The sequence below is a fragment of the Thalassophryne amazonica genome, chromosome 2 (genome assembly GCF_902500255.1).
Source record: "Thalassophryne amazonica chromosome 2, fThaAma1.1, whole genome shotgun sequence".
NCBI lineage: Eukaryota > Metazoa > Chordata > Actinopteri > Batrachoidiformes > Batrachoididae > Thalassophryne > Thalassophryne amazonica.
In genome coordinates, this window is record NC_047104.1 from 66,524,114 (window position 1) to 66,545,102 (window position 20,989).

The 20,989-nt window shown below is 41.3% G+C and overlaps 1 protein-coding gene across 3 annotated transcripts in view; it reads right to left on the bottom strand.

Moving 5' to 3' along the window:
* Positions 1–8,597: 8,597 nt before the first annotated feature.
* LOC117525236 (FERM domain-containing protein 5-like) overlaps positions 8,598–20,989 on the bottom strand; it is a 333,800-nt gene continuing 321,408 nt past the window's right edge. For all 3 annotated transcript variants that reach the window (XM_034187087.1, XM_034187078.1, XM_034187070.1), the window contains 5 exons: positions 19,188–19,279; positions 19,023–19,097; positions 17,979–18,047; positions 17,751–17,857; positions 8,598–9,246 (listed from right to left, as the gene is read on the bottom strand). In XM_034187087.1, coding sequence (XP_034042978.1) covers positions 8,657–9,246; positions 17,751–17,857; positions 17,979–18,047; positions 19,023–19,097; positions 19,188–19,279 — 933 coding nt within the window. In that variant the 3' untranslated portion in view covers positions 8,598–8,656. The remainder of the gene's footprint in view (positions 9,247–17,750; positions 17,858–17,978; positions 18,048–19,022; positions 19,098–19,187; positions 19,280–20,989) is intronic.

The following is a 20,989-nucleotide window of genomic DNA, read 5'->3' on the forward strand; positions in this document are numbered from 1 at the left end:
CATGTCTGCAGTAGTATCATTATCACCTTAAGGTGGCAGTCTTACAGTATTTTTCTTTAACCTATGCTGACTGAGTAAATTTTAATCTCAGTTTAAAGGACTTGACTAGTTCACACTTAAATTAGCTGCAAGATGGCAAGAATAAATTGCATTTATTCACAGATTACATTGGTGTTTAGCTTGTGATGAGCAGTCATCTGGAGGTAAAAAGCAGAACCCATGTTTACAGAGAAATTAGCTTTTGCAGCCCACTGGTACAGAGGATTCTTAGAGCGAGAACATATTCCCGTGTATATCTCAGTAAAATGATGTCTTGAAGTTTAATTAAAAGCAACTGAAGTTTTTGTTCAACTTTAAAGATGTTTTGCTACACATTCAGTGGAGGGTAAAACAATGTGGTGGCCCAAAATTAAAGACCCCACATGAATCATTAAGAAGTTCTCCAGCTTCTTTGTGATTAAAATTCCACATGGCTAACAGAGTCTTCAACTGATCTTGACAGTGGAACTCTACCAGGTCAAACTCATTTTTAAAAATGTTTTTGCATGAAACAAAAGTTTCTGGATTTAATGTTTATTATGCTACTTCAGTTGTTTACATAAAAATTCAGAAGAAACTTTATTCCAAGAAGAAGAATCTAGGATTGTAGGCAAGCAGATTTACATTGATAGGTACGTCTCAAATAACCTTTTTATTTTTAACTCCAGGTCCAATTTTAATATTTGCCGTCTGCAATTGGTAATTTTACAATATACCTTTCCTATGATGCACAATAGTAACCAAGTGCAGCTCTTTAAATGTTTGACCCTTCAACAATGACACAAAAATCTGAATTTAGTTGCCTGTAGAAATCTGTCAGATTCCTAAAGATTTTACTTGATGACACTGAACCACTAAACTTTAACCATCTGTAAGCAGATTAAATTCATTTCACTAAAATCAACTTGCTGTGTGATAAGTAACTGCTGCATCCCCCTTGTGGAGCCTGTTCTCTGTACATCATTTAATAGGCCCAAGATCAACTGGGTGATACAGGATCAACTGTATGCAGTTCTTTGAATCCAGCTGTGGATTTGATTAGATGAGCTGTATTCTATAATCTGAGATCACTGTGCACACCTGTGGTCTTTAAGTAGGGTAAATATATTGATCCTGGAAACCATGACTAACAATGTGTTATTGGAGGAATGGAAAAGGTGCTAATTTTCACCCCACAGCTAGTGGAGCGAAAACTAACAATTATTCATTTCTGGAAACAAGTACCAAAATTGGCACGCGTACTCTGTAGACATTGAAAAAACTGGCCTAATTTTCAGTAGGTGACTACTGAAGAATTACAAAGGAGTAAAAATTTTAAAATGATCCAGTCATATTGAAAACTACAGTATATCACATTATTTGTCTGGTCAGAAAGATTCCAGAAAGGTATAGTTTGGACTATCTTTGAATGTTACGGGGTAAAAAGGGCAAGAATGGTGACAAACTTCAATTTAAGTTTGCACAGGGGTCAAAAGTTAAAGTTGCTCCAATTTTGGTAAAAAGTGCAAATTATTTGTTGAGCTAATAGGATTAATAAATGTAATCATTTTGACTGCTGAATGGTCTCCAAAGTAAAGGTCAAACAATGTTGACATCCACTGGATTCTATGACGTGACATAATGTTACCCTGTCACATGAAAATTAAGTGTGACACATGGTGCAAACTATTCCTTTTAACCTGAGGCCATCAAATATGGCCATCGGGTATTGCAAAGGCTTTTTGTCCATCTGTCCGTGCTTAGCATAAGTCTAGTCCTGTTACTGCCACTCTTCAAATTCACAGGGAACGCTCTTGTGACCCAGACCTTGCACAAGTTCAAAGATGGTTAACCTTGATGTATTTTAAGAGGTTGAAAAGTCATGTTCTCTTCCTATTTTTATGGTATGATCTTACAAATGTTAGCGTGGTGATGTCACTTCCTGGTGTTGCTAGCTGCTAACTTTGCTTTATTTTTGGCTAAATATAACACCTTTGTCATAAAAGCTAGTAAGAAATAAACACTTAAAACTGAAAATGCTGTTTTTGTAACCTGATAACACTTCTCGAAGGATTTACAAGACATTTTGTGGATAGTCAGTGTGCATGCTAACTTCTGTGAACTCAAAGCTAACTTCCGCTCTTGTCAAAAGCTCATGTACACATGCACGCTCTCCCGCAGATGCCGTTAAAATGTAAATATTGTTTATGATTGATAGAGGGGCTTTATTGAACATGCAAATTGTACGTAAGACAGTAGGATCTTAATAATTAATTAAACTGCAAATTATAAAGAAGACTGTATATGGCCAAGGGTATTTTAGCATTGTGTCATTTTTACAACCTTATTAACCAATAATTTGCATCACTTTTTATCAAAGCTGGAGCAACTTTATCTTCAGACCTGTGCGCAAACTGAAATTGATCTTTGTCACTATTCTTGCTGTCTTTACCCCATAACTCCATAGAAGTCAGTCATAGATAGTCCAAACTATACCTTTTTGAAATCTTTGTGTTCACACCACTAATGTGGCATAGTGGCAATGAATGAAGTTTTTTCAAATTTTGACCCCTGTGTAATTCCTCAATTGACCTCTGGTAGTCTATTGAAAATTCAAGTGGTCAGTCAGTCTTTTCAAAAGAGTAAAATCTAAGGAGTTATTGTGCTGTGTTTGGTGCTTGTTTCATTATTTGAAAGATTCCTCTGTAAATATTCTGTTTGCTGCACTAAGGAACCAGTGCTTCAGTTCGAGGGCTGTGAGGAATTTAGTGCAATGACAAGCTGCAAAAACAAGAAAGGAGGGCTGGAAAGAAGTCAGAAAAAAATGTGTGCAAGAATCCTCTTGCAATTAAAAGTATGACATAAAGTCAACATAGGAACTAAAAATGAACTGAGACTTTAGAATAACACAGGAGTTTCAAATTCCAACAGCAGGAGGAAATTAAAAGTGCGTGCCCTTTTGAGTTGTTCACTGCATTAATGATCTCTTATACGGTCTTATTTCTTTTTTCAGAGCTCATATCAGCACACGAAGGACCTGGGAATAGGTGAAAGTGAAATAGAGAAATATTAAAGTTTATAAATCACTGCTATTATAGTATTAATGTTATTCCCTCCCAGTTGAAGTTATACTAGTCTAAAAGTAATGAGTTAAGGCACCTTGACACTTGCACAAATTTGATCCCCACACTGGCACGTGATCTGGCGTCGTAAACAGTTGTAAACTGTGTGAACTGTGTGCAGCTGCCTGCCAGTGCGCAAAGAAAATTTTGAAATGTTCAAAACTTATGACTCATTAATTTTGTGAATTAGTCCTGAACATTGTGCAACCTACTTGAAAACACTGTGTGTCAATGCGTCATGCGCATCTGAACGATTATGATGAGATGTTACATCTATAATAAACATAACTTTACAGATACATTATATAACTCATAAGAAGCAATGAAAATGCATTTGTTTTACCAATCTATTACAATATATATTATAATTACTTTTGAGACGAGATTCCAAATGCGATCTCCACCGCATGACGCTCACGAGACAGCCTGTAGCTGTAGATAATTTCTCTGTGATTGAGATGAGATGCGAGAATGGTTTCATCGGCCAAGTTCTGAGAGCAAATGCATCATCAGCTATGAAATTATTATTTTATATGCCGTCGGGGCAAAGCGGGATGCACTCTTAAGATGAACTGCGCGGCAGTACAGGGCTCAAATTCATGCAAGTGTCAAGGTGGCCTTAGGGTACGCTCAAGGATCTTGACAGTTTTCTTTTGACTGCTCCTGGGTCTTGGTGATTAGCACTGCTGCCTCACAGTGAAACAGCCCCAGGTTCACTTCTGACCACTTTTTCTGTGTGGTGTTTCCATGTTCTTGCCGTGTTTGTGTGGTTTGCCTCTGGGTACTAAGATTAGGTGATTTAGCAACTCTAAATTGAGTATTTGTCTGTCTGTTGGACTTGTAATAGACTGGCTGTTTGTCCAGCATGTACCTGTCTCTCATCCAGTGGCCACTGGGACTGGCTCCAGCCACCTCTGATCCTTTACTGGAATAAGCAAGTTTAGCAAATGGATGTATTTTTATTTATTTATTTATTTTTGCTCAGGGATAAATGGTAAATTGGCTGCACTATAGCACTTTGATGCTCAAAGTGCTGCCTTACATTCACCCAATCATGTCAGGGTGCTGCCATACAAAGCACGTAACTGCACATAAGCAGCAACTTGGCGATTAAGGACTTTGCCTGGTCTGATGGGGGAGGATCCTCAGGTCACATGGCCACTGTTTTAACCAGTTGCCCATCACTTCCCCTTTACCAGGTCAAACCTATCTGCTTGTTGTTTTATTGTCAGTTTTTCACAGGATGCACATGGAGATTGACACACATAGCTTTGAACAAGGTACCTTCTCTTCAGGAGGTAAGAGTCCTACCATAACACCACTATAGGATTGTGAATGCTTTTGTAAAGCACCAATCTGAAATGATGCCTCCTGCAAGCATTGTTCCGAAACAATGCTGTGCAAGTCCATCATCTTTTGTGTGCATTGAGCAAACCCACTTCTAAGTAAGCATGCCTTCATCGACAGAGTATGTAACTGTAGCTGTGACAACTAATCCAACATCCATTTCAAAGGACTAAGAAATCTTGGATCCACAAACAGAGAACAGGCCCTTGCTATCTTGAAAGTGCATTCAGCATGAGCTTTACATTTATTAATTTTTCCACAGGAATGAAATTGAAGGTTCAGATGTGGTTTTAACCTACAGAGATCCTGCATCCACATATGGGAACGTTACATTTACAAAAGCAAAGCTTGGAGTCGGCTCTTAGGCAATTAAAACAAAGCTGACAGTGTTTGTGAGTTGTAACTGAAATTAAAGGAGCCGCGGTGATGCTAGTTACTAGCTGTACGTTGCCGAGGGGAGTGATGGAGCGTAACTAGAGTCTTATGACTTGCTGACAGAAAAGGATTAAGATTGGACATAGATCAAACTTGTGATGCTGATACCCGATCGTCTGCGAAACACTCAAATCTGCGCCATTATTAATTCTCTGCATCCTCTTGGTATAGTCTTAATAGAAATGAACTTGCCAACACAGAAATTTCAAATAAGTTATTTGATGCTCCAGAGTGGTGCACTGTGTTCAATCAGGAAAAATAGCCATAAATTTTTATCACAGACTGCTTTGTACCTACTTAAGAGGATTAAAAATATTTTGAATGTCATTCAGCAAGCAGTTTTATATAGATGAATCATATTCATTACCATATTACATAATTGTAAGTGTTGCTTTATTTAAGTAGTATAATTTTAAATGCACATAAAATAAAAAATAGGGGAAAAAAACTGCTTTATCCAGATCTTTCTGAATTATTGTGAAATAGAATAGATAGTAAATCACCTTACACCCATTAACAGTAGCCTAGCACCAGTTGATTAACTGAAGAAAGAGCAGTTCGTACTGACTATATTTGTTGGTGGTGTTCTTGCATTCATTCATCTAATTCTGAACTAAGAAGATCGAGACCCTTATCACCAGTACTTAGGCTTATCTCGCATATCTGATCAGAAAATGTCAGGACTGTACAAGAAATAATTTAAAGCTTCGGGAAGAGTTAGAATTGATAATACAACTCATTTTAGCTGAAGGAAGCTTGATATTTACACAGTAAGTTTCTGAACTCCTGCATATCATAAACATCTTGGCAAATCACAATCTTATCTGCCTGCACATAAACAGTTCCTCATCGACTCGTCGTGGAGCAACAGGACACTGGTTGGAACTTATTTCATTGTGTGGTTTGTTTTAAAGTCACGGGGAATAACCTGCAGTAAGGCCAGAGATGGACAGCAGACAGTTTCCACCTGATGATGCAAACTGATGTTCTGCCAGAAAACCATTTCTTTGGTGGTTGTGGTGACGATTGAAATACGACTCAACCGCAACTTATGCTGTCCTCGTTTAAAAAAGTGCAGAGTCAAAAACTTGCTGAGGAGTAAGACCAAAGGACTTTAACGTGTCCAGCTGTTTTGTACGTATAAATGGATGGGTGTGAACACAGCAAAGATAAACTGAGATTTATGACAAACACTCAACATGAGTCTTTAAAAAAACCCTTAGCTTTACCTGGGTAATTTGTGCAAACGGCACCAATTTTTCTACAAATAAAACACTCAAATGTCCCAATAAATAAAGGGCTGTTTTCCCCACTTAAATTAACAGTATTGCACATCAAGTTAAAGTCAAATTTGTGGGAGTTACAGTGAAACCAACATGTCACTATGACGACAGCGCCAGGCTACATAGTGCCCTTAGCCTAACACCTACTTCTGTTATGTAATATAGAAACATGACAACAGTTCCATACACACAAACTGATTGTAGCGATCACAGGCAGGTTCATACGTCAATGGACAGTGACATTTTTTTGTCCTTTTGTGTGTGTACAATCATTACAATGGAGTTAAAATTAATCAAGATGTATCAAAGTCACCGAATTTACATTAATCGTGAGGAAATACACAGTACTGTACCGTATGGTAAATCTTTCTGGAGAAGGCAGGTCTCAAAGTGTGTGACTGTAAGAAGAGTAGTGAGGGAAGCCACCAAGGCCCATGACAACTCTGAAGGAGGAGTTAGCATATGTGGCGGTGACTGGAATAGCATAGAGAAGGATTTTGATACAAGAAAAATCAAATCCAGGATTGAGTCTTCCATTGACTTTCTGGCAAACTGTAGCTGAAATCTCACATTTTTAAAAGACAATCTTTCTCTGTGCCACTCTACCATAATGCTGTGACTGATTATGCAACAGAAAAAAGTTGCAATGTACTAAGTTTCACCATGTCACTCACAACCACAGAAGGCTAGGGTGGCTTCCCTCACTCGTCTCCTTGCCCGCCTACTCCAAACATGGTTACTATGCAGTACCATACTGTTTGTATTGTATTAATATTTCATGTAAATGAAGTCAAAAAATATTCAGTAACTTGAGAAAGTTTGTGTATCCCCTCCACGTCTGTAAAGGAAATTGGCTGCAAAAGTGATGATTTGCATAAAAAAAAAAAACTATTTCTTCAATCGCTTTTTGGACTCTTAAAAATGGACGGATTATGCTTACAGATGAATGTAATTCTTATATAACATGAAATTCTGCACAAGCACATCTTGTTTCATTTATACTCTGGTGATGGTGTACATAAGCAAAATCACAAAAACTGTGTCACTGTCCAACTGTGGAATTATTTGGCTGCTATTTTTAATAAACTGGTAAACAGAAATTCCACTCATCTCTGGGCATCAAACTTCTGACCATCAGGTGCAGCTAATCCAAAACTATTACCAGATTCCGTTTTCTGTGTGTTTCTGTTGTACTCGGGGTGACGCGTTTTATTATCACCAGTGGTTTGAAGAAGAAAGAAAAGTATCCTGTTGCTTTTCACGAACTCTCACTTCGTGGCACGTCAAACTGCATGTGTAATGCCATAATGTTTCCAAATATAAATGAATACAAAAGTAAAGGCAACTGTTATCTGTAATTAAATGTCTGCTAGACTGGTAATAAAGTCTGTAGCTGTGACTTTGTGTCAAAACAACATGACCTGAATTCCCAAAGTAGCATTTCATTACTATAATGATCAAATAAAACAAACACGAGGGGGCAGTCCGTGGCTTGTGACAGCATTTGTTTTCCGAAGTGAGATACGAAGTCTGTTAGAAAAGTATCCGACCTTTTTATTTTATGCAAAAACCTGATGGATTTGAATCACTTGTGCTTGCAAGAGCAAACCTTGAACCTTCATGCGCATGCGTGAACTTTTTCACGCTTGTCGATTGCGTCATCTCCTGGTACGCAGCCTTTGTGTGGGATGTGTGTTGTGCGCTCTGCGGATTTTCATTGCAAGGCAAATGAAATGAAAAAGGAATGACTGGAGCAGCGCTACTGCATCAAATTTAGCCAGAAACTGGGCGACAGCCAGGTGGAAACCATTCAGAAATTTGAGACGGCTTTCGTAACGCTGTGGTGATGCGGGACCATTGCGTGACTATCCGAGAAATTGCGGAAGAGGTGGACATCAGCACTTTTTCGGTACATTCCACTGTGACAGAAGATTTGGCCATGAAAAGAGTGGTGGTGAAATTCATGCTGCTGCTGATGGCGGCGCAAAAGCGCCTCCGTGTTGAAGTCTCACAGGACATGCTGTGACATGCCCACCTCTTCCACAATTTCTCGGATAGTCACACGACTGAAAAGTCACCGAAAGCCGTCTGAATCATCCGAATGGTTTCCACCTGGCTGTCGCCCAGTTTCTGGCAAAAGTTGATGCGACGCTGCTCCAGTCGTTCCATCTTTTTCCTTGAAATGAAAATCCGCCTAGCGCACTGCACACGTCCCACACAAAGGCTGCTTACCAGAAAATGATGCAATCGACAGGCGTGAAAAGTTCACGCATGCGCATGAAGGTTCAAGGTTTGCTCATGCAAGCACACGTGATTCAAATCCAGGTTTTAGCAAAAAATAAAAAGGTTGGATACTTTTCTAACAGACCTCGTAATATTGTGAATAGGGCAGCCGTCATTTCCTGTCCTCCTGACCAGTCCATGTGTCGCATCTCCATCTGTAACTCTGACTCAATTGCTGATGAGGAAACTTCCCATCCAGCGTAACTTGCAAGCAAACCAACGCCGCAGAGGGCAGAAGTACTCAAAATGGAACTGCTGGAATTCTGGCGTCTTACGGATGTCTCTCAAGAAAGCGATATCCAACTCTGACTCTGTTAGCATGATGAGGAGTAGCAGCAGGGCGAACAGCAGTCCAATGGTAACCAGGAACAGGCGTAAGACACTAAGGATGAACTTGTTCAGCTCCTCCACATCACTAGGAGGTGCTGGTCTGCTTCTGACCATGTGCAGTGCTCGCCGACTAAGCCTGAACTCTGCCGCTCGACCCTCAGTCGATGTCCCTGCCTCTGATTCATTCTCCTCATCAACACTGCAGGGGGTGCCGTTGAGGTGACGTGCCGCCACGGTCTCCATTCCGTGTTCGGCAACAGGCGTAGACAGCATGCTGTCAGAAGGGCTGTAAGCCTCATCGGAGATGACCGCTGATGTGCTCGCCTCACTGCCGTCCACTATCTGACCCCGGCAAGACATGAAAGAGTCGCCATGAGAGACAGAGCGCACAGGCGTGGAGTGGGCACTGTCTCGAAGGGACTCCAGCCCTGAAAACACAGCAGAGGAAAAAAGGTAGCCGAGACAGATTCATTATTCCAAAATCTCAATGTTTTGTAGCAAAACATATTTAATAGGGGTGTAAAAATATGATTTAAAAAATTGATTTTAAAGTAACAGATACAACTACATCGATAGACATAAAGATTAACTTTATTTATCCCAAAGAAATTATTTTGCCAAGTACAGAAACAATAAACAACATTGGTTAGTTAAATACACAATTACAAAAAGTGTTAGTATTAAATAGAAATCAATCCATTTTTATTTTTTTACAATATGTACAACAAATTTATGTGAAATGACTGGAAGATATATTGCACAAGATGTTTGACAATATTGCACATAACTGAATAGCTCTGTTCATTATGTATTCATCCTGCAGAAGGGGGAGGAGTTATACAGTCTGATTGCCACAGGTAGGAAAGACTTCCTGTGGCTTCTGTGGTGCACCTTGGAAGTCTACGATTGAAGGTGCTCTGTCAGGACATCAGTATGGCTTGCAGGGGTGGGAGGTGTTGTCCAGGATGCTGAGCACCTTCCTCAGCATCCTCTTCTGATACCTCCACCACAGACTCCAGCTCCACCCCCAGGACAGAACCAGCTCTCCAGCCTGCTGCCTCAGCACACTACAGTGTAGAAGATGACACTGGAGACCACAGAGTGATAAAACATCTGTAACATATTTCTGGAGGCATTGAAAGATCTGAGCCTCCTGAGGAAGTACAGCCGGCTCTGACCTTTCTCATACACAGCGTCTATGTTTACAGTCCAGTTTGTTGTCTATGTGGACACCCAGGTACTTGTAGTAGTCCACAATGTCCACCTCAGTTACACTGATGGTAACTGGGTTCAGACGGGCTTCCTTCTTCTCAAGTCCTCCACCAGCTCCTTCAACTTAGATACATTGAGTTGCAGGTGCTTGAGTCCACACCACTCCGCAAACCTGTCCACTACACTCATGTACTCAGCCTCCCGGTCACTGCCGATGCAGTCCACAATGGCAGAGTTGTCCGAAAACTTCTGCAGATGGCAGGACTGTGACCAGAACCTGAAGTCTGAAGTGTAGAGTGTGAACAGGAAGGGCGACAGGACCGTCCCCTGTGGTGACCCTGTGCTGCTCCTGATGGTGTCGGATTTAATGTCTCAAAGCTTCATGTACTGTGGGCAGCCTGTGAGGTAGTTGGTAATCCAGGCCACCAGTGGAGCCTCCACCTTCATGTCAAGTAGCTTATCACTGAGCAGGTCAGGTCAGATGGTGTTGAACACACTGGAGAAGTCAAAGAACATGACTGTTACAGTAGGGGTTGGTGTTAGCACAAATATTTTGAAATACACCCTTATACGGAAACGGTTATTATGAACAAGAAAATGCAAATCATTGACCAAATGATCATTGTCTAACCCCCCTGTACATACCCCATGAAGTCGAAACCCTCCAAATCATGCATTTTTTTTACTTCAAAATGCTGCCTGGCAATGGTAGGATGCCTCTACTTGGAGGTTTGCTATGCTCAAGATACCTTGGTTTCCCGGCCAAAATCGAGTGACCTCTTTCACCTCGTGAAGGTAGGGGGTGGTACTATTTTGGATAATTAAATGTTGCGGTGGATTACCCCTCTTAAAAATATCGGGACAGTTAATATGAACAGGAAAATGAAAATCATTGACCAAATGATCTAGTCTGACTCCCCTGTACAATACCCCCTGAAGTCGAAACCCCCCAAATCATGCATTTTTCACTCAAAAATCCTGCCTGGAAATGACAAAGAGCCTGTAAACCAATAAAGAAAGCTATTTTAGTAAGATTTTCTTTTATCACACAAAAATAATATTACAGGAACATTGTAGATATTGTAAAGTGTGAATAATGTGAACATTTCAGACCATTATGGACTTTAGGAGGTATGGGGGGGGGGGGGGTAGACTGGATCATTTGGTCAATGATTTGCATTTTTTTGTTCATAATAACCATCCCCATATTTTTAAGGGGGTGATAATACACCGCAATGTTTGATTATGCAAAATAATACAACCTCCTACTCACAGTGCTGCCTACCTCCTCCAGGTGAGGATAAACTCTGTGCAGCATGACAATGATGGCATCCTCCACTGCCCTGTTGGGCTGGTATGCAAACTGCAGGGGGTCCAGTGATGATTCGACGACTGTGCGGAGATGCCTCAGGACGAACCTCTCCAGTGACTTTATTACATGTGATATTAGGGCCAATAGGTCTGTAGTCATTAAGTGTGTTTGGGTTCTTCTTCTCGGGCACAGGGACCAGACATGAGGTTTTCCAACGCTCAGCAACAACCATTTGGCTCAGGCTCAAGTTGAAGATGTGCTGGAAAATCCCACACAGCTGGCAAGCACATCCCTTTGGCACTCTGGGGCTGAGGCCTTCAGGACCAGCAGCCTTTCCCAGACAGAGGTGACTAAATTCTCTTCTCGCATCCTCAGCAGTGATGGTGATGGGAGAGGATGGAGAGAGTCCCGGTTGAGATGGGGGGGCTGAGGTGTCTGGGCAGGAGCAAGTGGCGACTTCGAGGAGAATGAGGGTGTAGGGGAGGGAGGGGAATGGAGGCAGGTTGGTGAGAGGAGGGGGTAGTAATAATAGTAGTGGGAGGTGAGTGCACAGGGGAGGGGGAGCAATGAGAGGAGCTGAGGTGGACAGAGTCCATGTAGTCAAACCTGTTGAAGAACAGGTTTGGTGCATTGGCCTCATGCAGGTCTTTTTCCATCATCTAGTCTGCCTTCTTACCATGACCAGTGGTGGTTCTCATCCCACTCCACACCTCCCTCATATTGTTCTGCTGGAGCTTGCTCTCCAGCTTCCTCCTGTAACTGTCCTTCCCCTCTGTGATATTCTCCCTCAGTTCAAGCTGCACCCTCCTCAGCTCCTCTCTGTCTCCACTCCTGAATGCAACCTTCTTCCTGTTCAGTGTCGCCTGGATGTGCTTGGTCACCCACGGTTTGTTATTGGGGTAACAGCACACAGTCTTGGTTGGGATGTTGTGGTCTGTACAGAAGTTGATATAATCCATTATGCATTCCATAATGCTTTCGGTGTCCTCTCCCTGCGCATCAGAGAGCACACCCTCAAAACATCCACAAAGACTTGTCTTCTGCCTCCTGTGAACACCTCCATATCACTCTGGTGATCACAGCTTGCTGCCGAACTGCAGGTATGTATAGTGGCTTTAACTAGATCAGGTTATGGTCCACTTGCTGAGCGTAGGGAGGGCTGTAGCATACAGTATGTCAGTTGTCTTATTATCTCTTGTTTCACAGTCCACAAACTGCTTGAAAGTGGGAAGCTGAGTTAAACATATTACACTGCTTCTTCCACATCGTAAAATCCTTGTAAATGTTAAAAGGTTGCCACAAGGCTCTCACGAGAGTGGTCACAGGAATGTTAACTTTGCCTGGAAAATAAAAACAAAATCGACATATCCGATAGTGGTAGGTGGTATAAGAGGAAAATGTATCCATTTGAACTTTTCGTTCAGTTCATGATTTAATATTGTCATACCAGTTAAGAACAGTAAAGTTATGCTGTGTGGACAACAGTTGGGTTCCTCTTCTTTGATTAGTTTAAGATGCTGTTTCTTCCCCTTGATATGTTGCTGCCCCTAGTGGTGAACCAAAGGCAAAGAGAGGCAGCACCAATGTGTTGCAGCACAGTAGAAAAAACCTGAAGAAGGTTGGTGGTTTGTAAAATAAAACTCATGATAATATAAACCACAAGTCTATCTTAACTTCCTTTTTTATGCTTTTTATAGTAATCAGTGCATTATTATGACACGGAGTACTTTACACATTTTTGTCATATGAGAAAACAATTATTGGCCTTTTTGTCACACCATATGTTGATCGGGGTTACTGTATGACTCTTGTTTGACTCCTTCACTTCTTACAGAAGTATTTTTTCCTGTTATTTTTGTTATTGTTTACGCACCAATTACTTCTTACTGAAGTATTCTTTTCCTTTTCTTTTTGTTGCGATTTATGCACCAATGACACCAGATCAAATTCCTTTTATGTGAGAACTTACTTGGCAATAAATCTGATTCTGATTCTGTAATGTAATGTCTAAGTAAAATAAAGTGCCAAATGTAACCCTAAAATAATCGTCCACTAATTTTTAGTCTGCTTTCCTTTGACCTGAATCACAGTGGCACAAAAAGTGGATATGTATCTTTTGGAATATAAGCCCATAAAGAAGACCAAATCTAAAACTCAAATGCAATATTTTGAATCACTTGGTACAAAAATCATGCTTGTAAACCAGCATGCAAGTATTAATCAAATGTAAATGTGACGCTTCACATAAAAACCGGAGCATCAAGCTTTCAACAGGAAAAATATGCAACTACCTCAGAGGAAGAAAATCACAAATGAACTGAAGTGCAACGTCCCATCATGCAGTCTGATTTAGAAAGAATATAATTGTTCAGTGTCATCCAGCTCAAGCAGTGCTTCGACACAGATCTTGCAGTGTATCACTTATCATTCTGTAATTACAGTGATATCTGGAGACATAATCTCAATCAGAAGTGTCTTTCAGTCAGGTGGGTCCTGTGCTTTGCTTTAATTACATTTAGGGATGGACCAATCCAAATTTTTGTATTCTGATCCCCAAAATTGAGGTTTGATAGATCCTGATTCTATAAAGTTTTAAAAGTCTATTTAAATTTTGTATACTTTGCCAAATGCTATTGCAGATTGGAATTGAACTGATCTGCATAATTTTACAATGACAATTTTTTTTTCTGTTACTACTAGGGTTTGGAAAAGACTAGGCATGTATCATGTAAAATGCAGTACATTAAAATCCATATAAATTAATGAGTGGATTTCGTCCAGTTTAAAGTACTTCAAAAGCAATATAGTATCAAACTCGTTAAAATTGGGTGAGCTTGATGCAGCAGATAAATAAATGAAAAAAAATGCAACTTTGCTTATGCAATATCCCATAGACCTGCATACAACCTGCTGCATGCTTAGTGGACACTGGATGGATGATGGATTAGGGGCAGGTGTGGTCGTCAGTGAGAGGTGGCTACAGCTCTGTCAGCGCGGCATTTAAGCAATCCACCAACATCCGAACACAGTGACCAGTGTGAGACTCGTGTTTAATGAATCAGATGTCCTCAACAATTGCATTGATCAGGCCCAGTATTGATCTTTGTGATAGGATCTGTGCATCCCAAGACATACTGAAAAAAAGTGAAGTTTCAACCAGGATCATAAGTACAGGCTGAAAGACTGAAATTTCCAACAAACTGAAACAATCATGCAACTCTTAATCGATCCATGTCAGCTTTGTGTGTCTCCAAGTAGGAAGAGTCAGGTCAATTAAATCAACTGGAGTTATTTAGATCTTTCAAAATGTTTAGATCTTCATCAAGAAAAGCATCATCAGTTCTCTCTTCACCCCGCTTTTCTGAATGAAGTGCAAAGTGTCTTCAAGGAACTAAACATGTCCATTTCACTCATCTCATCCAACTTGGAAACCACAACATGGATGACTGAGAATCTCTAGATGTTTGCACGTCTCATTTTTTCTATTTTGTTGCTGATTAAACTTCAGCACTATGCACAGAGTAAGAGAGCTTCTATTACTCTCCAAATTGTGCAAAAAATTATTTGAGAAAACTCAAACACCGCAAAAATGTTTTTACAACCGAGTGAGGTGGTTTTCTGGTGATTTGAAAAAGCTCCATTTCTGCTCTTACAGGTCACATGATAATACAGAAAGTGTCACATGACAGTCGAAAATACATGACAGTATGTGTGGATGAAGTTGTTAAACATAAGATATTATGTTACAGCAATATAGGATGAAACAACAAAAGAGTAATATTTAGTTGGAATTACAGTTCCATCACCATGACTACTGATTTGCATTTCTCAAGAGAGCCTCATTAGAATAACAGTTATCACGGGAACACAGGACCCAGCAGTCCCATTCCATCAGTTAATAGAAATGCTGTCATTTCATTATTCTGCTTCGCCGACATTCTGAAAATATCACTAGAATGCAAATCTGTAATGGAAATCATCTAGTGCTGGATTGAACCTCCAACTGCCAAAGTGTGATTTTCATAGGATTTGGCCTGATAGAAAAAGGAGCCTAAAATATTTGACTCCTTTAAGTCACTCACTCATATTTTACAAATCAAAAGAACTGTCCCACGTAAGAAGCTTAACTCAATTAGTTACTATAACAGACGTTACGATTCAGCAAAGACAAGAACAAGAAAAGGCAGTCTGAGGAGGATTTACCTGCGTGGTTCACCGGTGATGTGCAGTCATGGTGTTCAGGTGGGACAGTTAGCCGTGATGGAGCTCTGGACGCCTGTACTGAAGAGAGTCCCGATCCCGAGGTAGTAGAACCCCCGCGGAGGGCAGGGAAGATAGGGACGTCCCCCAGAGCTTTGCCCAACAGCCTCGGTCCCAGAGACAGAACACGCACATTCACATCTCGATAACAGTGGTTGATCATGCGCAAGTGAACGTTGACTTTGGTCTTGATGTGGATCAGGCACTTCACCATGGTTCCAGGACAATGAAAAGTGGCAGGCTAACTGTGAGTCAGTCCACTTTTCCTTCTCTATCTCTCTCTCTTCTTGCTTTATCGCTCATCTCATCATCTATATTTGTCCCTGAACAGCTAAGCAGGCCAACCGATTAGTACAAAGGCAGAGAGTGAAAGACAAGGCCCCGGAATGTGGTCCGTGTTATCACCTCGGCTGTCCCGCTGACAGTTGGGATATACAACAGGAGCTATTTTCAGGCTGGGATATTATTACCAGTGGAAATACCAGCGTAGACACGGCAACAGGATAACACACAGGGGGTTTATTCCAGCGCTGCACCGTCAGAGCCTTCTCTCTGTGTCAGTGACAAGAGGGAGACCAGTTCGACAAGTGACCTTTTTGCTGTGAGCCGACAAGCTGCAAGTTCATTTCTTTTTGTCTTCCCGCTTAGCTTAGGCCAAATGACTTAGAATGGAAGCACTGACAAAAGGTTAACAGCTTGTTTGAGGAGAAACAGGACAGTGAGTGCTTGAATAAACTTAAAGTGACTTTCTCATATCTAACCAGAAGTGATCACCCCTAAAATTCTCTGGTCTTCTGCTTCAAAACAGTTTTGCCAGATCTTGCAGAAGACACGAAGTAGGAAGCACAGGCACGAGGCTCAGAGTTCACGCAGCAACAAAAACATGGAAACTTGTCCATATACAACCATGAAAAATACTTGCCGATGACAGCCAAGTAAAATAATGTAACTCAAACTAATGTTAGCAATTAAAACTGACACAACAAATTTCAGTCTTGCAAGTGTCTAGCAGATATCCAGCAAAACCTTCTTGTGTAATAGGTCCAGATCGAATTTCTCCATAGTACTTCCCAAGAGGATCTCTGGTGGCTGATGTTTATTAGTTGTTCCCATTGCTTGTTGATATCCATTTAACATTTTATTTTATTTATTTGTTTTGGGGTGGGGGGGGGGGGGGCACTTTCAGTCACAGTTAAAGGTCTACCATATTTATTTGGCTCTGCAAAGCTAACAGAATCATACAGCTATGTATGCTTCTGTATTTCTAACAATGCCCTTTATGTCTTGAACAACATGTTGGGAAACTGAATTTTTATCCACATGGTCAAAGATTATACTTTTTTTATATAAGAGGTTAATTTTTATCAAATTGGTGATATAAGATTGTGAATCCTTTGAATGAGTGTTATGAAACAAAATTATAGTGGTAACCTGAACTTTATTTTATTTTATTTTAAATTGTACAAACCTCAAACCCATTAAAGCTTTAAGTAACTAGTTTTCAGATTCATGGCATTTTGTTTTTTTTTGAAAGAGAAATGTAAATGTGCACTTTTTGGGAAAAAAAAATATCCACACAGCTAAAAATAAGCATTTTGACATAGCTTTTGTAATCAAAGGTGGTGAAACTACACCTTCTTTAATGTGCCCATAATGGATAATCATTTTTCTTTTGGTTTCAGCTTCACTACATGATTACTTTGTAGCTGAATACAAAACTCGTGTGTTTAAATTAAGGCACTGCTGGGATAAGTATCCAGACTCACTCTGGTTTTTTAAAAGCAACAAAACTATAATTATGTGGCACGGAAAACATAACCAAGGTAATTGTTTCCTACAAAGCATTATCTATCCCTAGAAAGTTTCAACTTTCAAGTCCAGCACAATGATGTGACGCCAGCAGTATCCAAAACAACATAAGTAGTAACACAATACGTTTTCCATTTTGGGCGACACAGTGAAAGTTGCTGGTGTAGTCCTTTGAAGATGACCACAGACAGAAGTGTGTAATTGATAGTGAGACTGAGCATGTCACAGCAAACGTGTACTGCACACTGAGGGTGACGGTTTCTCATCCTCCTTGTTTATTGCCAAACTGGTACTTACTCACATTACTTGCAGTACCGTCTGTAGTTGTGTGTCTCTTACCTTCCATGATGGAGATGTGCACGGCTCTCCGTCGAGTCCTGGGCACGCTGGTCAAACGTGGACCGTGAGTGATGGATGGACAGCTCCGACTTGGCACCATGCCAGCTCTGGACACACACACACACACACACACACACACACACATGAACAGCAGTGCGTCCATGTGCCATCCAAACCCTGGACGCAAAAAGAAAAAACAACTGCATCCAGCTACAAATATTTTCTGACCTGTGAATCTCAGGAGGGTCTCGCTGAATTTTGGCACTTTGTTCCATGACTTCTTTTGCAACCTTTCCACTACAATATAAAAAGCACACAACAACAAAACACATTAATGTACTAATTAGAACATATGAGACTGCTTCTAATTAAAGCCAGTCGTGCAAATTATAGTCAGCGCAGTGGCTTAATGGTTAGCAGTGTTGCCTCACAGCAAGAGGGTCATGGGTTCAATTCCCACCTGTGGCCTTTCTATGTGGAGTTTACATTTTCTCTCCGTGTTTGTGTGGGTTCCCTCTGAGTGCTCTGGCTTCCTCACACATCCAAAGACATGCAGGTTAGATGGATTGGAAACTTTACATTGACTGGAGGTGTGCGTGTGGGTGTGACTGTGTTTGTTTGTCTATTTGTGGCCCTGCGACAGACTGGCGTCCAGTCCAGGGTGTACACCACCTCACACACTATGACTGCTGGGATAGGCTCCAGCCCCCCGCGACTTGATTTTGGATACGCGGTTGAAGATGAGTGTGTGCAAATTATGAAGACTGATGTGTTTTATATTTTTTTGTGTGTCTCTTAGGGTCCCTTCTCACATAGTGCGAAGTTTGGACGAAGTGCACACTTAGTGCGCATGATGCAAGAATCATATGCAAACCGTGTAATGTCGCCCCTACCTCCAATGCCTCGTACACTTGTTGCTACAACTATTTGCGCACACAAGCGCCTGAAGCGTTGTTGTTTTTTTCCACATAAGCGGCGCGATGTGGTCCCACAGGTTTTTTATATTTCCTCCACATAAGCAGTGTGATGTGCTGCAGCTGGCACTATGTTCCTGCCCGAAAGACACCGACGCATGCATGAACTCTCGCACCAGGTTTGTGCACACCTGCCCATTGGCGCAATGTTTCGTGGTGCAAGAATTTTGAATTGTTTCGCGCGGTTTCGCCGTTTTCGTCCAAACACCATCCAAACTTATCACTATGTGTGAAGAGGCCATTATGCTCATAAAGTCCCGTTGTACAAAGTGATACATGCACAGTCAGCAGATGTTACCTGTATCTAAAGCGACTACCCTTGAAGAAGAGATTGCTACTGGACACAGTGCGGACTTGACTAGATTTCTCCAACCTGAGAGAAAATGTGGGAGAAAAGTATCAGATTGTTGCATCAAGATTTCAGGTTCGTTCAGCAGTTGGTATTTAAAGTCAAGTGACTCACTTGTAAAAGGCCTGATTCTCAACTCCACATTTCCACAGATGCTTACAGGACTCAGGCGTAGGTGCAAAGTACGTCAGTATGATCTTCCTATCCTACAACACATGTCACATGAAGTGATTTTGTGTGTGTGGATCAAAGCAAGACAGACAATCAAGAATGAAAAAATAACCTCCTTTATGAGGTATAACGGTCAGAGTTCAGCAAACAGGATGAGAGTGCAATCAGTTTGTGATTAGGATTAAAGATCCACAATCTGGACGGAAGGTCGGGCTCAAAGATGTACTTTTTTTTTTTTTATTATCATTTTAGGTTCTACAGCACATGGTTCAAAAGGCATAGGCTAAATCCATTTGGGGTCTTTCTGAACACACATTGCTATCTCGACTACATATTCTGAGTGCAAAACTGAGTGTTGGGCATAAAGGAGCTACATTAAGATCTCAGCTTGGGACTCCGGCGAGGACGGTCACATCTCCTCCTCTATCCTCTATCTCTGCTCCAACCTTCAAAGTCCCTGCTTCACCAGACTGAATTCTTCAAACTGTATTGGATTAACCATGGAATTGATCAGCTGGTCTCTGAACGCTATTGACACCATTTTTTCTACAAGAAGATCAGGGCCAGGGGACCCTGCTTGCCCAGATGGAACTTACCCTGCGGGCTATGTTCTTGACGCCTGGGAGTCGTGGCGTGTTGCATGCTTTGCACCATTCTCTGTGGAGGACGTTGAGGATTTATTCATATTTGGTTTCATAGTAGGAGGGCTGGTACTTATTGGCTTATGTGCTGCCCTGACCTAACGGAGAATTGGCAAGACGGCTGCCACCAAAACCACGACCCCTCATTTGTCCATCATGATTAATGAGGAGGGCAAGGCGATGCATTCTCAGATTGTGTTAACCCTTGAACTTAGATGCAAATTGGATAACATCTCTGAGCAAATGCGCACCTTGCAGGAGAAGGTGAAGATTTCAGAGACCGGTGAATATTCATAATTTGGGATCTGGTTTGTTCATGTGAAGCTGGAAAAGTGTTTTTCACTGCTAAACCACAAACACAGCAGGCTTATCAGCCTCTCAAGGATAAAATGCTCCATTGTTTTCCTCCAGAAGAATCTCTACAGCCTTGGGGAATATTGGTTGCCTCCTTATCTCTCTAACTCCAGACACAAGGACAGTAACTGACTCACACATGGACAAAGACTGAAGCATGCTCCATTTCCCCCCCACCTCCCCTCCTGCCCCCATCACACACCCCATCCCGGCCACCGCTCATGCCACCCCTTCTCCCCTCCGGGGGCTGTGCAGTTTTAGCTGCAGCAGGTCCCCGTTCCCCCCAAGTTGACGGCGGTGCGACTCCTGTTGCAGCGGCTCCCCCCACACTCACAGCCTCAATTTGGAAAATGGACTGTTTCAAGTTTAGTGCCCATAAACAATGTCAAATATATATGTCTTAATTCTGATGTGTACCATTATTATGGTAAACAAGTAATAATTGTGGATTAATTGCCGTATCTTGTCTGTGGCAATTTGAGTGTGGACGTAATCTCACTGTTGTTGCACTTGTAATGACAATGACAATAAATCTCATCCATCCATTATACAAGAGTGTGTTGCGGGTAAGTTGCAGTCACATCATAACATCAACCAGAGTGTGACCTGCATATTCTCTTTAAATAATCATTTAGTCTTCCAGCTTTTGGGCGGACGATGCTCGTGTTCAGAAGAAATTACTGGCCAAAGTAAAACCACAAGGGTCGATTCCTGAAACAAACCTTAGAGTATTGCTTAACATTGCTCCTT